At 54.9% G+C, this 14,494-nt stretch overlaps 1 protein-coding gene across 2 annotated transcripts; it reads right to left on the bottom strand.

The window, feature by feature from the left end:
- Nucleotides 1-1,461: 1,461 nt before the first annotated feature.
- kcnj14 (potassium inwardly rectifying channel subfamily J member 14) lies at nt 1,462-13,060 on the bottom strand. 2 transcript variants are annotated; one of them, XM_069182843.1, is made up of 6 exons: nt 12,880-13,060; nt 11,729-11,883; nt 8,323-8,462; nt 2,874-6,141; nt 1,948-2,265; nt 1,462-1,704 (listed from the first exon to the last, which is right to left on the bottom strand). In XM_069182843.1, exons 4-6 carry the CDS (start codon nt 3,672-3,674, stop codon nt 1,492-1,494), a joined length of 1,332 nt encoding a protein of 443 aa, XP_069038944.1. In that variant the 5' UTR covers nt 3,675-6,141; nt 8,323-8,462; nt 11,729-11,883; nt 12,880-13,060; the 3' UTR covers nt 1,462-1,491. The 2 variants fall into 2 exon arrangements, with proteins under 2 accessions (XP_069038944.1, XP_069038945.1); XM_069182844.1 differs by lacking the exon at nt 8,323-8,462.
- Between the last annotated feature and the right edge of the window lie 1,434 nt (nt 13,061-14,494).

The raw sequence follows: 14,494 nt of genomic DNA on the forward strand, positions 1-14,494 counted from the left end.
AACAATGTCACCATCGAGTGGGACACTCGAGAAATTACAGTTCAGGAAGAAGGAGGTCGTCTCCAAACTGCAAGACGCCATGTAATAATAAACACAGCAGTCTACCTGCTCAGAGGACAGGGCTCAGTCCAGTCCAGTCCAGCTCAGGGCACAGGGCTCAGTCCAGTCCAGTTCTGCTCAGGGGACGGGGTTCAGTCCAGTCCAGTCCAGTCCAGTCCAGTCCAGCTCAGGGCACAGGGCTCAGTCCAGTCCAATCCAGTCCAGCTTGGGGGACAGGGCTCAGTCCAGTCCAGTCCAGTCCAGCTTGGGGGACAGGGCTCAGTCCAGTCCAGTCCTGCTCAGAGGACAGAGCCAGTCCAGTCCAGTCCTGCTCAGAGGACAGGGCTCAGTCCAGTCCAGTCCTCCTCAGAGGACAGGGCCAGTCCAGTCCAGTCCTGCTGAGAGGACAGGGCTCAGTCCAGTCCAGTCCTGCTCAGAGGACAGGGCTCAGTCCAGTCCAGTCCAGTCCTGCTCAGAGGACAGGGCTCAGTCCAGTCCAGTCCAGTCCTGCTCAGGGGACAGGGCTCAGTCCAGTCCAGTCCAGTCCTGCTCAGGGGACAGGGCTCAGTCCAGTCCAGTCCTGCTCAGAGGACAGGGCTCAGTCCAGTCCAGTCCTCCTCAGACGACAGGGCCAGTCCAGTCCAGTCCTGCTGAGAGGACAGTGCTCAGTCCAGTCCAGTCCTGCTCAGAGGACAGAGCTCAGTCCAGTCCAGTCCAGTCCAGCTCAGGGGACAGGGCTCAGTCCAGTCCAGTCCTGCTCAGTGGGTTAGGGGTCAGGGGAAGGAATGTGTTAGTAAGAAGAGAGGAGAATACAGAGTGTTGAGAACTGGAGTTTTATTTGGATTTGACATCTGAGTAGCGATTGTGCTGCCCAGAGTCTCCACAAGGGGGCGCCTCTCCCTGGCTCCTCCAGCAGGTCAGTGCAGCTCGGGTTCGATCGCCAAGTCCAATAAGCTGAGTGCTGGTGTCTCCTGTCTCCGGTCTCCCGTCTCCCGTCTCCTCCCCGCACTGCTGCCCCTCTCCCCTCTCTCTCCCTCTCCCCTCTCTCTCCCTCTCCCTCTCCCTCCTCTCTGCCCTCTCCCCTCTCTGCCCTCTGCCCTCTGCCCTCTCTGCCCTCTCCCCTCTGCCCTCTCTCCCCTCTCTCCCCTCTCTCCCCTCTCTGCCCTCTCCCCTCTCTGCCCTCTGCCCTCTGCCCTCTCTCCCCTCTCCCCTCTCTCCCCTCTCCCCTCTCTGCCCTCTCTCCCCTCTCTGCCCTCTCTCCCCTCTCTGCCCTCTCCCCTCTCCGCCCTCTCCCCTCTCTCCCCTCTCCCCTCTCTCCCCTCTCCCCTCTCCCCTCTCCCCTCTCCCCTCTCCCCTCTCCCCTCTCTGCCCTCTCTCTCCTCTCCCCTCTCTGCCCTCTCTGCCCTCTCTGCCCTCTCCCCTCTCCCCTCTCTGCCCTCTCTCTCCTCTCCCTCAGTGGTCCCGGGCAGTGCGGGGGGCAGTATCGGGGGAGGTCTCGGTGGTGGAGCCCTGCTCCAGAGCCCCATGGCTCAGCAGCGCCACCTCATTCTCGTAGCAGAAGGAGGCCCTGGTGCTCAGAATGAACTTCCTCTCAGCCAGCTCCTTGGCGCTGCAGTTGGGCGTACTGGGAATCTCATAGGTGCGATGGAAATAAGAGTAGTCCACCTGCGAGAGAGAGGACTGGACATTGACCACCTGGACACTACAGCACAGAGACACTAACTGACTGACTGGACACTACAGCACAGTGACCCTGACTGACTGGACACTACAGCATAGAGACACTGACTGACTGACTGGACACTACAGCACAGTGACCCTGACTGACTGACTGGACACTACAGCACTGTAACCTTGACTAACTGACTGGACACTACAGCACTACAGGGCAGTAGCTCTCTCTCATACCTGGTAGCAGCTCTTCTTCTCGAAGAGCACGGGTTCGAATCGATGTCCCCAGAGGATCTCCGAGGCCAGGTAGGAGCTGCGGCACTGAGTGGTCATCGCAGTGGCCTCCACCATGCCCTCCAGGATGACCACGATCTCCAGCTCGGTGTCGTCCTGCAGCGCACGGCGGTCCATCTCGTACAGCGGACTGTCCTCGTCGATCTCGTGCACAATGGTGACCGGCGACACCAGGAAGATGCGGTCAGTGCCGTTGTCAAAGCCCACATTGATGTCCACATGGTCCAGGGGCAGGTACTCCCCCTCTGGGGTCACCCGAGGCTAATGAGAGACGAGGACATGGATTAATACTGACCCTCTGACTGACTGGACACTACAGCACAGTGACCCTGACTGACTGACTGGACACTACAGCACAGTGACACTGACTGACTGGACACTACAGCACAGAGACACTGACTGGCTGACTGGACACTACAGCACAGAGACCCTGACTGACTGGACACTACAGCACAGAGACACTGACTGACTGACTGGACACTACAGCACATTGACCCTGACTGACTGACTGGACACTACAGCACAGAGACACTGACTGACTGACTGGACACTACAGCACAGAGACACTGACTGACTGGACACTACAGTAGACTTGATTGTGAAGTAGACACTCACAGGAAATAGTTATTGAGAGTGATGGGGTTATGATTTACTTTTCAAAGCCACTAAATTAATCCTCCATAAACCTCAGAAATCCTGAGAAAACAACAAAAGCTGATTACAGGGAACAGCCTGCAGTCCAGATGTCACAGCCTGGCTGAGTGACGCTCTCCTGTCTCTCTCCCCCTGTCTCTCTCTCTCCCCATCTCTCCCTGTCTCTCTCCCCGTCTCTCCCCGTCTCTCTCATAATGGCGCCCCCTGCCTCTCACCCTGAGCAGCTGCGCGCGGACGTGCGCCTCCACCAGGTGGCTCTTGCGCAGGTTGCCGACGCGCCACATGAGGCAGAGCTGGGCATCGCGCAGCGCCACCACCGCGCAGTCGGAGAACACCAGCGTCTCGTTGCGCTTCTTGGGCTTGGCGATCTTGGCCATGACCGCCCCGATGATGAAGGCGTCGATGATGCAGCCAACGATGCACTGCAGCACGACGGCCAGCACCGCCAGGGGGCAGGCCTCCGTCACGCTGCGGAAGCCGTAGCCGATGGAGGTCTGCGTCTCCAGGGAGAACAGGAAGGCCGCCATGAAGCTGTTGACCTGCAGGAAGCAGGGCTCGGGCGGGGTGGCGGCGGGGGCCGGGGGCGCCGGGGGGGCCAGGTCACCATGCGCCGAGGCGATCAGCCAGAAGGAGAAGCCGAACAGCAGCCAGGACAGCAGGAAGGACAGCGAGAAGACCACGAACATCCAGCGCCAGCGGATGTCCACGCAGGTGGTGAAGAGGTCGGTCAGGTAGCGCTGGCCGCGCTCGCTCATGTTGACGAAGGTCACGTTGCAGCGGCCGTCCTTGCCCACGAAGCGGCTGCGCGGGCGGCGGCGGCGGCCCGCCCCCGGCCCCGCCCCCGGCCCCGCCGCCCCGCCCCCGGGAGGCGGGGCCTTGCCATTGCGGGCCGGGGGGCTGGTGGGCGTGCCGCCGCCCGGCTCCGCCGCGCTCTGCGCCAGCCTCATCACCTCCTCCTCCTCCAGGGGCCCGTCCACCACCGCGCTGAAGCGCCGCTTGACCCGCGCGGCCCCCATGCCCGGCCCCGGGGTCGAGCTTCTCTCACGACTTCCCTCTGTTACCCCGCGCAGATCGATCACAGCGCAGCGCACACCGCTCGCCCCCCTGCCCCGCCCGACGCACGAGCCCTCGGAGTCTCCTCAGCAGTACCACTCGTGTCCAGACGAGGGCGCTACAGCGGGTGGAGAATCTCCCAGAGTTCCCCCCCGAGAGCCGCGCTGTCTCGCACCCCCCCGGGCCAGAGGGCTGTACCGATCGCCCCGATCGATCTGGTTACAGCTCGGCCCCGATTGATCCCGACCTCACCCCGCCTGGCAGAGCAGGACAGACAGACCCGAGAAGAACCACCCGAGAAGAACCGGAACCGCTGCTTTTAAACTGGGGTTCGAGTTTGAGAAGGGGTCCCCTGGGTCCAGGCTGTACACCCCGAGTGTCTCCAGGCTCTTCAGGAATCTCCCCTGGGAATCCTGGGAACGTGTCCTCTGGAGGAGACCTGCGCTCTGCACAGGGTGGGGCACGGGTTCCCAGGAGCTCCTCCTCCTCGGCAAGAAGCCCCCAGCGCTGTCCCGGGAATACCGGGAACCGCTCCTGGGGCGGATCAGACTTGATCCGTAAGAATGAGTCCCACGATGCTCAACGATTCTTCTAGAGCTTCGCTCCCTTGGCGGATTTCGGGGGGGCAGTGCAGTGACCCCCAGGAGTCACCCCCCGAGCTCAGCCGCGCCCCGGAACGCAGGCAGCCCTTGACCCTCGACCTCTGACCTCCAGCTGGTGGGCAATGACAAGAGACAGAGAACTGGACTCCTCCCCCGGTGGGAAGTTCTCGGATCCCAGGAATGGCTCAGCGCCGGAGGGACGGGCGGATGTTTTTCATGGATCTGCCCAAACCCGCGGTACAGCCCAGGAAAGCAGCAGACGCAGATCCTCCGGGATTTCCGGATCCCTCGGCTCCTTCCGGAATTCCTCTCCTCCGGGGATCGTTCAGATGCCAATCGGCGTTCCCGAGTCGCTCAAGTGTCCGCGCGTCCAGGCAGGCGCCCCAAAGAGTCATCGGGTGTCCCCCTCTTCCCGGCGTTCCACACAGCCTCGGGGCCGGTCCCTCCCTGCGTGTCGGGATCGGACACGCCCCCACGCAAGATCCCTCCTCTCCGCACTCCGCTGGGCGGGCAGGTCCGGGAGCTCCGACAGGGATGGTACTGGTGTCAGTCAGGACCCCCCTCACCCCCGGAGAGCTGGGGTCCGGAGCCTCCGGGAGAGAGCCTGTGACTCAAGAGACCGGACTGGGTCGTGCTGGCCCTCCTCCCAGCAGCCTCTCTGCTCCGAGATCACCGCGCGAGGCTCCTTGGCCGTGTTCTTACCCAGACTGCCCAGCGGCAGAACGCCCTCCTCCTCCTCTCCGGGCTCACGGGCCAGACGCAGGGTCAGAAGAGGCTCTGTGTCCAGATAGACCAGTGCTCCTCTATCTCTCGGTTCTCCAGTTCGGATTGGCTGGGAAAGGGTATAAAATCCGCCCCCTTTGTCACCTGCTGTTCTGATTGGCTGGACGAGATTCCAGAAACTGAAAATTCCGCAGTTCTGCAGTTCCTCAGATCTGATTGGCTCCCTTCCCCAGGCCTGATTGGTCCCTAATCTCCCCCGCCCACCTGCCAGCCCTCTTGCTATTGGTTAACTTCTTTGGAGCCCTGCAGAGCCCTGCTGGGCTGAGACAGTGCAGGATCTCGCAGTATCTCGCGATATCTTGCAGTATCTCGCGTATCTCGTGGTATCTCGTGGTTTCTCAAAATATCTCACAGTATTGCACTATCTTGCAATACAGCAGCACTGCATTTATCTCACAATATCTGCAATACTGCATTATCATTGGGCAGAGCTGTAGCTCTGTGGCTGGAAGGTTGCGGGTTCAAATTCCTCGGCTGGCAGAGGAATCCTACTCCATTGGGCCTCTGAGCAAGGCCCTTCACCCCAGCTGCTCCAGGGGTACTGTACAATGTCTGACCCTGCGCTCTGACCCCCAGCTTCTCTCCCCGTCTGCGTGTCTCATGGAGAGCAAGCTGGGGTCTGCGAAAAGACGAATTCCTAATACAAGAAGTTGTATCAGGCCAATAAAGGGATCTGATCTCTTATCTCAGTACAACACAATGGGTCTCAGTCTCCCGCCAGACGCCCGGGATCTGGGAGCCAGAAGCTAGGAGCAGTCGGAGAGGGTTAGGGTCTCCCAGCGCCCCCTGCTGGTCAGGAGAAATCTCGATTAACGAACCCGGGACCAGCTCTGTCAAACAGCCAGCCGAGTGAAAAGGGACATCCGCCAGGATTCCCGCGGATCGCCTGGCTCTCCGCAGGGCGGGAACGCAGGGAGAGGCTGCAACACCAGCACCAGCACCGGCACACGGTCCAGACTCCTGCGGACAGAGAGGCAGAGGGGCGTCAGTCAGCTCCCAGACCTCCGCCAGATAGCGAGGGAATCCGGAGTACTGGACACAGACACTGAAAGAGAGGAGAGAGAGAGGGGAGAGAGAGGAGAGAGGGGTTAGTACAGAAGAGAATATTGAAGTATTGGCTACACCTAAAAAACAGCGACCAGAGTTCCTGCCACCACAATGCCCTGCTGAGCCCAGAGCTGAGCCCAAAACAGAGCCCCCTGAGCCAGCTGGTCCTGAGGCTCACTGACCTGAGCCACACCGACACTAACCAGCATCAGGACAGCACTGCTAAAGCACCACAACTCAGACTCAACCACATCACAGCACAATACACACAACACACAACCAGCATCAGGACAGCACTGCTAGAGCACCACAACTCAGACTCAAGCACATCACAGCACAATACACACAACACACAACCAGCCTCAGGACAGCACTGCTAGAGCACCACAACTCAGACTCAACCACATCACAGCACAATACACACAACACACAACCAGCCTCAGGACAGCACTGCTAGAGCACCACAACTCAGACTCAACCACATCACAGCACAATACACACAACACACAACCAGCCTCAGGACCGCACTGCTAGAGCACCACAACTCAGACTCAACCACATCACAGCACAGATCAAACAGCAATATCTCGCACACTGGGACACAAACACAACACACACTGGAATACTACACAACCCTAATCAGACAATATACTGTAAACTAGCCGAATATTTGACCAAGATAAGAAACAGCAGAAAGAAACTGACCCTGATGAAGTACAGGCTCAGTGACCACAGCCTGGCCAGAGAAACTGGACACAGGCAGACCTGACTGTCCAGAGAGGACAGGCTGTGCTCCCATTGCCAGCGGGGAGAAATAGAGACAGAGGTGCACTTCCTACTGCACTGTGACAGATACTCTGGGATTAGAGAAACATTCTTCCCTAAATTCAGAAATCTAGTCCCAGAGTTCCCACATCTGCCAGAATCACAACGGGTCCCAATCCTACTGGGAGAGGGAGGAGGGAACTCAGTTGAACTGGCAGCCCAGTATGTGATCTCCTGTCCCAGCCTAAGGAACAGTGAGTCTGTCTCCCAATAATGCTCAATATGTTCACAGTATATGTAAATATTTTATGATGTCTCTGTTGTAAATGTCTGTAATATGTCTGTAGATTTTATTTTACTTTTAGTTTTTGTTTTGTTTCATGTGAGTTTGATTATTTTTATTTGCTTTGGCAACACTGATTGTACCCATCGGTCCTGCTAATAAAGCACCCTGAATTGAATTGAGAGAGGAGAGAGGGGAGAGAGAGACAGGAGAGAGTGGGGAGAGAGGAGAGAGAGAGACAGAGGGAGAGAGTGATACAGGGAGAGAGAGGATTGAGGGGGAAATTAAGCAGTTTGCCTTGTATCTGTGTGACAGAGCTGGGGATTACTTTAATCACAAGAGCAGGGGACAGTCTCCTGGAGCAACACTGCAGCAACACTGAGCTGCTCAGATCCTTACACAAGAGCAGGGGACAGTCTCCTGGAGCAACACTGCAGCAACACTGAGCTGCTCAGATCTTTACACAAGAGCAGGGGACAGTCTCCTGGAGCAACACTGCAGCAACACTGAGCTGCTCAGATCTTTACACAAGAGCAGGGGACAGTCTCCTGGAGCAACACTGCAGCAACACTGAGCTGCTCAGATCTTTACACAAGAGCAGGGGACAGTCTCCTGGAGCAACACTGCAGCAACACTGAGCTGCTCAGATCTTTACACAAGAGCAGGGGACAGTCTCCTGGAGCAACACTGCAGCAACACTGAGCTGCTCAGATCTTTACACAAGAGCAGGGGACAGTCTCCTGGAGCAACACTGCAGCAACACTGAGCTGCTCAGATCCTTACACAAGAGCAGGGGACAGTCTCCTGGAGCAACACTGCAGCAACACTGAGCTGCTCAGATCTTTACACAAGAGCAGGGGACAGTCTCCTGGAGCAACACTGCAGCAACACTGAGCTGCTCAGATCTTTACACAAGAGCAGGGGACAGTCTCCTGGAGCAACACTGCAGCAACACTGAGCTGCTCAGATCTTTACACAAGAGCAGGGGACAGTCTCCTGGAGCAACACTGCAGCAACACTGAGCTGCTCAGATCTTTACACAAGGGCAGGGGACAGTCTCCTGGAGCAACACTGCAGCAACACTGAGCTGCTCAGGGGAGGGTGTCACAGAAAGTCAGGAAATATTCACACCCTGTCTCCTTGCTGCAGGAACTCTTGCACCTCTGTCAGGACTCAGCTCACGGGTCAGTTTCTCTCACTCAGGCTGCTGGACAGCACGGGGGGACCGAGTCTCTTCGGGGTCGGGCCCGGGGACGAGAATCTGGGTTCCCCTGGAAGAGTGAGAGGGAGAGACAGGGGCTGTTGGATCTCAGCAGTAAAAACGTGTTGCCACATTTCTGCGCTAATTTGTGGAGGCGATTACAGGGAGAAATCACGACGTCTGCCCCCTTATCAAATACCACCCTATAAATAAGAGCCTGGCGAAAGACTATATTTAAAGCATCACGCGCTGAGCAGACATGGACTGTGACACGCAGAGGTGTCCAGGAGCCTCGTCCTGCTGAGAAACAGACAGTTCACACATCAACACTGCCCCTGCCTCCCATCAGACCAGACACAGGCAAACCTGACTGTCCAGAGAGGACAGGCTCAGTGACCAGAGCCTGGCCAGAGAAACTGGACACAGGCAGACCTGGCTGTCCAGAGAGGACAGGCTCAGTGACCACAGCCTGGCCAGAGAAACTGGACACAGGCAGACCTGGCTGTCCAGAGAGGACAGGCTCAGTGACCACAGCCTGGCCAGAGAAACTGGACACAGGCAGACCTGACTGTCCAGAGAGGACAGGCTCAGTGACCAGAGCCTGGCCAGAGAAACTGGACACAGGCAGACCTGGCTGTCCAGAGAGGACAGGCTCAGTGACTCCTCCCAGCCTGAGGAACAGACAGTGATGATAATAATAATAATAATAATAATACAGTGTGTGATCTCCTGTCCCTGCCTGAGGAAAAGTGAGTCTGTCTCTCAATAATAATAATACAGTGTGTGATCTACTGTCCCAGCCTGAGGAACAGACAGTGAGCCTGTCTCTCAATAATAATAATACAGCGTGTGATCTCCTGTCCCAGCCTGAGGAAAAGTGAGTCTGTCTCTCAATAATAATAATACAGTGTGTGATCTACTGTCCCAGCCTGAGGAACAGACAGTGAGCCTGTCTCTCAATAATAATAATACAGTGTGTGATCTCCTGTCCCAGCCTGAGGGACAGACAGTGAGCCTGTCTCTCAATAATAATATTACAGTGTGTGATCTCCTGTCCCAGCCTGAGGAACAGACAGTGAGCCTGTCTCTCAATAATAATAATACAGTGTGTGATCTCCTGTCCCAGCCTGAGGATCAGACAGTGAGCCTGTCTCTCAATAATAATAATACAGTGTGTGATCTCCTGTCACAGCCTGAGGAACAGACAGTGAGCCCGTCTCTCAATAATAATAATACAGTGTGTGATCTCCTGTCCCAGCCTGGGGAACAGTGAGTCTGTCTCTTAATAATAATAATACAGTGTGTGATCTCCTGTCCCAGCCTGAGGATCAGACAGTGAGCCTGTCTCTCAATAATAATAATACAGTGTGTGACCTCCTGTCCCAGCCTGAGGAACAGACAGTGAGCCTGTCTCTCAATAATAATAATAATACAGTGTGTGATCTCCTGTCCCAGCCTGAGGAACAGACAATGAGCCTGTCTCTCAATAATAATATTACAGTGTGTGATCTCCTGTCCCAGCCTGAGGATCAGACAGTGAGCCTGTCTCTCAATAATAATGATACAGTGTGTGACCTCCTGTCCCAGCCTGAGGAACAGACAATGAGCCTGTCTCTCAATAATAATATTACAGTGTGTGACCTCCTGTCCCAGCCTGAGGAACAGACAGTGAGCCTGTCTCTCAATAATAATAATAATAATAATGTAACGCTTACGGCCGACAGGGCGCTGTGTAAGAGCCGGCGTACCAGAGCGGGTGACGTCACCGCCCTTCCCTGTGATAGCAGGACCACAGCTACTGGGCTGTGGGGAGATCTCTCTTTGGCTCACGGGGCTAGGTCGCTGCAGAGAGACGCGGAAGTCCCGGGTTCGAGCCCCGGAGGGTGCAGGGGCCGACCAGATGCGGCAAGGGCGCCCGCCTGAGCCCCCGTTGCGTTACATTGGTGTCAGAAGCGGGGTGGGATAGCCCTTCGCCGGGGACGGCGATTTAAGCGGGGGAGAGTGTAACGCTTACGGCCGACAGGGCGCTGTGTAAGAGCCGGCGTACCAGAGCGGGTGACGTCACCGCCCTTCCCTGTGATAGCAGGACCACAGCTACTGGGCTGTGGGGAGATCTCTCTTTGGCTCACGGGGCTAGGTCGCTGCAGAGAGACGCGGAAGTCCCGGGTTCGAGCCTCCAGTCGGGATGGGGCCGACCAGATGCGGCAAGGGCGCCCGCCTGAGCCCCCGTTGCGTTACAATAATAATACAGTGTGTGACCTCCTGTCCCAGCCTGAGGAACAGACAGTGAGCCTGTCTCTCATTAATAATATTACAGTGTGTAATCTCTTGTCCCAGCCTGAGAAACAGACAGTGAGCCTGTCTCTCAATAATAATAATAATAATACAGTGTGTGATTTCTTGTCCCAGCCTGGGGAACAGACAGTGAGCCTGTCTCTCAATAATAATAATACAGTGTGTGATTTCTTGTCCCAGCCTGGGGAACAGACAGTGAGCCTGTCTCTCAATAATAATAATACAGTGTGTGATCTCCTGTCTCAGCCTGAGGAACAGACAGTGAGCCTGTCTCTCATTAATAATATTACAGTGTGTGATCTCCTGTCCCAGCCTGAGGAACAGACAGTGAGCCTGTTTCTCAATAATAATATTACAGTGTGTGATCTCCTGTCCCAGCCTGAGGAACAGACAGTGACCCTGTCTCTCAATAATAATAATACAGTGTGTGATCTCCTGTCCCAGCCTGAGGAACAGACAGTGACCCTGTCTCTCAATAATAATAATAATACAGTGTGTGATCTCCTGTCCCAGCCTGAGAACGAACAGTGAGCCTGTTCCTCATCCCAGACTCTCCTCCTGCAGCCTCTCCCTGCCACTCTCTGTGTAAACATCACCCCCCGCCCACATCCTTAAACCCTACATACTCCTGCTCCCGATTCCCCCCTCACCCCGACCCCACGCAGACTTGCCGTCTGGAGCCACAGGGTGTGCTACGAGAGCAGGCAGCACTGGGGTCTGTGGAGCCCCCTGGGCTGAAGGCTCGGACCGTGACCCCGTTCTCACAGGGACATGCCCGCAGCCTCTCCCTCAGCTCAGATTAGGAGCCGCATTAAGGCGTCACGTGGGGAGATTAAGGCTCCTGGCAATGATAAATATGATCTCAATGTCACTCTGTAAGCCAAGAGATAAACTCCCCACCTCCATCCTCCAGCACATCTGCACCAGCACCACCAAACTACAACTCCCATCAGCCCCAGCCACCCAACACTCACCCTTCACTACACCAGGGCCGCTCAGAGACTCCTGGGTACTGTAGTTTTGAATCAGACAGAAACTCACCGGTACTGGAGCTGCAGTTAGCAGAAAAGCTCCTGCTTCAAGTGGGACAGTTTTATATCGTCATCTGTTGCCGGGTGAAGAGAACGTCATTCTTCCTGTCAACGTCTGTGGTGACAGCAGACATACTCCAGTCCTCGCACTCCACACTGTTTCCACTGAAATGCGACAACCCAGATACTTCACAATCAATAACCACATTGATCGGTTTAGTGTCGGAAATTGAGGGCATGTCACACTCACTGGTCAATGTCACACACCACTTCTAACACTCTCCTCTCTCCAACTTCTCTGCCTTGTTCAGACCAAAACATCCTGTAGAGTTACTAGAATATACTGGGACTGTAGCTCCTACTGTAACAGACTGTTCTACTGCACTGGGACTGTAGCTCCTACTGTAACAGACTGTTCTACTGCACTGGGACTGTAGCTCCTGTTGTAACAGACTGTTCTACTGCACTGGGACTGTAGCTCCTATTGTAACAGGACTGTTCAACTGCACTGGGACTGTAGCTCCTACTGTAACAGACTGTTCTACTGCACTGGGACTGTTCTACTGTACTGGGACTGTAGCCCCTATTGTCACTGGACTGGGACACTGATAGGCAGAGAGTCAGTCTGTTAGCTCCCGTACAGATATTCACAGCAGTGATACAGGTTTACCCCAAACATGGAAATACATAGGAAATTTGCTTCCATAGAAAACTCTTCAGCACTCGATAAAACCCGGAGCGGATCAGACTGCTGCGAACTGGGAGTCTGACTGACAGCACTGTCACACCTGGAGCGGATCAGACTGCTGCGCACTGGGAATGTGACCCTGGAGCTTTGCAGTGCCTCTGGAGAAAGTGATTCCTGCCCATCTGGAACCTCGCTGAGCAAGAAACGTGCCTGCTGGTCTGTGCGGCTCCGACCCCTGTGACAGCGTGTCTCGAGACCCCACTTCCCACACCGCAACAACGACCCATCCTGATCGGAAAACCGCGAGTCCTGGCAGGTGCGCCAAGACGTACTGCACGAGTGGCAACATGCAGACTCCACACAGACAATAACAACCTGGCGGAATTGCTTGGTCTGTTGTTCATATACCTTCAGTAGAAAATGGCAAGAAACTATCAAATATAAGACATACAGGTCAAACAACGCATCGTTACCTTCCAAATGTCTTCCAACGCGTCCTGGCAAACTCTCCAGCTCCTCCAGACTGAGCTCGAATGTAAATTTCAGGCAACCCAGACAAGCTCAGGGCACCTAGGACAGAGAGAGCGAGTGTGGACTGCGGACCGCCACAGACTGGCTCCAGCTGCATCCCAGGAGGAATTAACTTCTCTGAGTGCCCTCTCTCTCTCTCTTTCTCACTCCTCTCCTCTCTCTCTCTTCTCTCAGTGTCTCTCCTCTCAATTCAATTCAATTCAGGGTGCTTTATTAGCAGGACCGATGGATACAATCAGTGTTGCCAAAGCAAATAAAAATAATCAAATGCACATGAAAAAACAAAAACTAAAAGTAAAATAAAATCTACAGACGTATTACAGACATTTACAACAGAAACATGTCATAAAATATTTACATATACTGTAAACATATTGAGCATTATTGGGAGACAGGCTCACTGTTCCTCAGGCTGGGACAGGAGATCACATACTGGGCTGCTAGTTCAGCTGAGTTCCCTCCTCCCTCTCCCAGTAGGATTGGGGCCCGTTGTGACTCTGGCAGGTGTGGAAACTCTGGGATTAGATTTCTGAATTTAGGGAATAATGTTTCTCTAATCCCAGAGTATTTGTCACAGTGCAGTAGGAAGTGCACCTCTGTCTCTATTTCTCCCCGCTGGCAGTGGGAGCCCAGCCTGTCCTCTCTGGTCTGCCTGTGTCCAGTTTCTATGGCCAGGCTGTGGTCACTGAGCCTGTACTTCATCAGGGTCAGTTTCTTTCTGCTGTTTCTTATCTTGATCAAATATTCGGCTAGTGTATTGTCTGATTAGGGTTGTGTAGTATTCCAGTGTGTGTTGTGTCTGTGTCCCAGTGTGTGAGATATTGCTGTTTGATCTGTGCTGTGATGTGGTTGAGTCTGAGTTGTGGTGCTCTAGCAGTGCTGTCCTGAGGCTGGTTGTGTGTTGTGTGTATTGTACTGTGATGTGGTTGAGTCTGAGTTGTGGTGCTCTAGCAGTGCTGTCCTGAGGCTGGTTGTGTGTTGTGTGTATTGTGCTGTGGTGTGGTTGAGTCTGGGTTGTGGTGCTCTAGCAGTGCTGTCCTGAGGCTGGTTGTGTGTTGTGTGTATTGTGCTGTGGTGTGGTTGAGTCTGGGTTGTGGTGCTCTAGCAGTGCTGTCCTGAGGCTGGTTGTGTGTTGTGTGTATTGTGCTGTGATGTGGTTGAGTCTGGGTTGTGGTGCTCTAGCAGTGCTGTCCTGATGCTGGTTAGTGTCGGTGTGGCTCAGGTCAGTGAGCCTCAGGACCAGTTGTCTCAGGGGGCTCTGTTTTGGGCTCAGCAGGGCTGTGTGGTGGCAGGAGTTTTGGTCGCTGTTTGTCTCTCTCCTCTCTCAAGTTCAAACAGCTTTATTGGCATGACTGGTAAATTACAGTGTTGCCAAAGCAGATACAATCCAAACAACTTCTGCATACGTTTATAACAGTAATACATCATTGGACTTTTACATACAACACACAACATCATATGTGCTGTATCCCTCACCTCAGTACAATTCAATTCCAGCCACTTTCTTGGCATGACCAAAGAATGAACCACTAGCCGAACATCTACATACAGACATCA

Source organism: Lepisosteus oculatus, chromosome 23, assembly GCF_040954835.1.
Source record: "Lepisosteus oculatus isolate fLepOcu1 chromosome 23, fLepOcu1.hap2, whole genome shotgun sequence".
Lineage (NCBI taxonomy): Eukaryota > Metazoa > Chordata > Actinopteri > Semionotiformes > Lepisosteidae > Lepisosteus > Lepisosteus oculatus.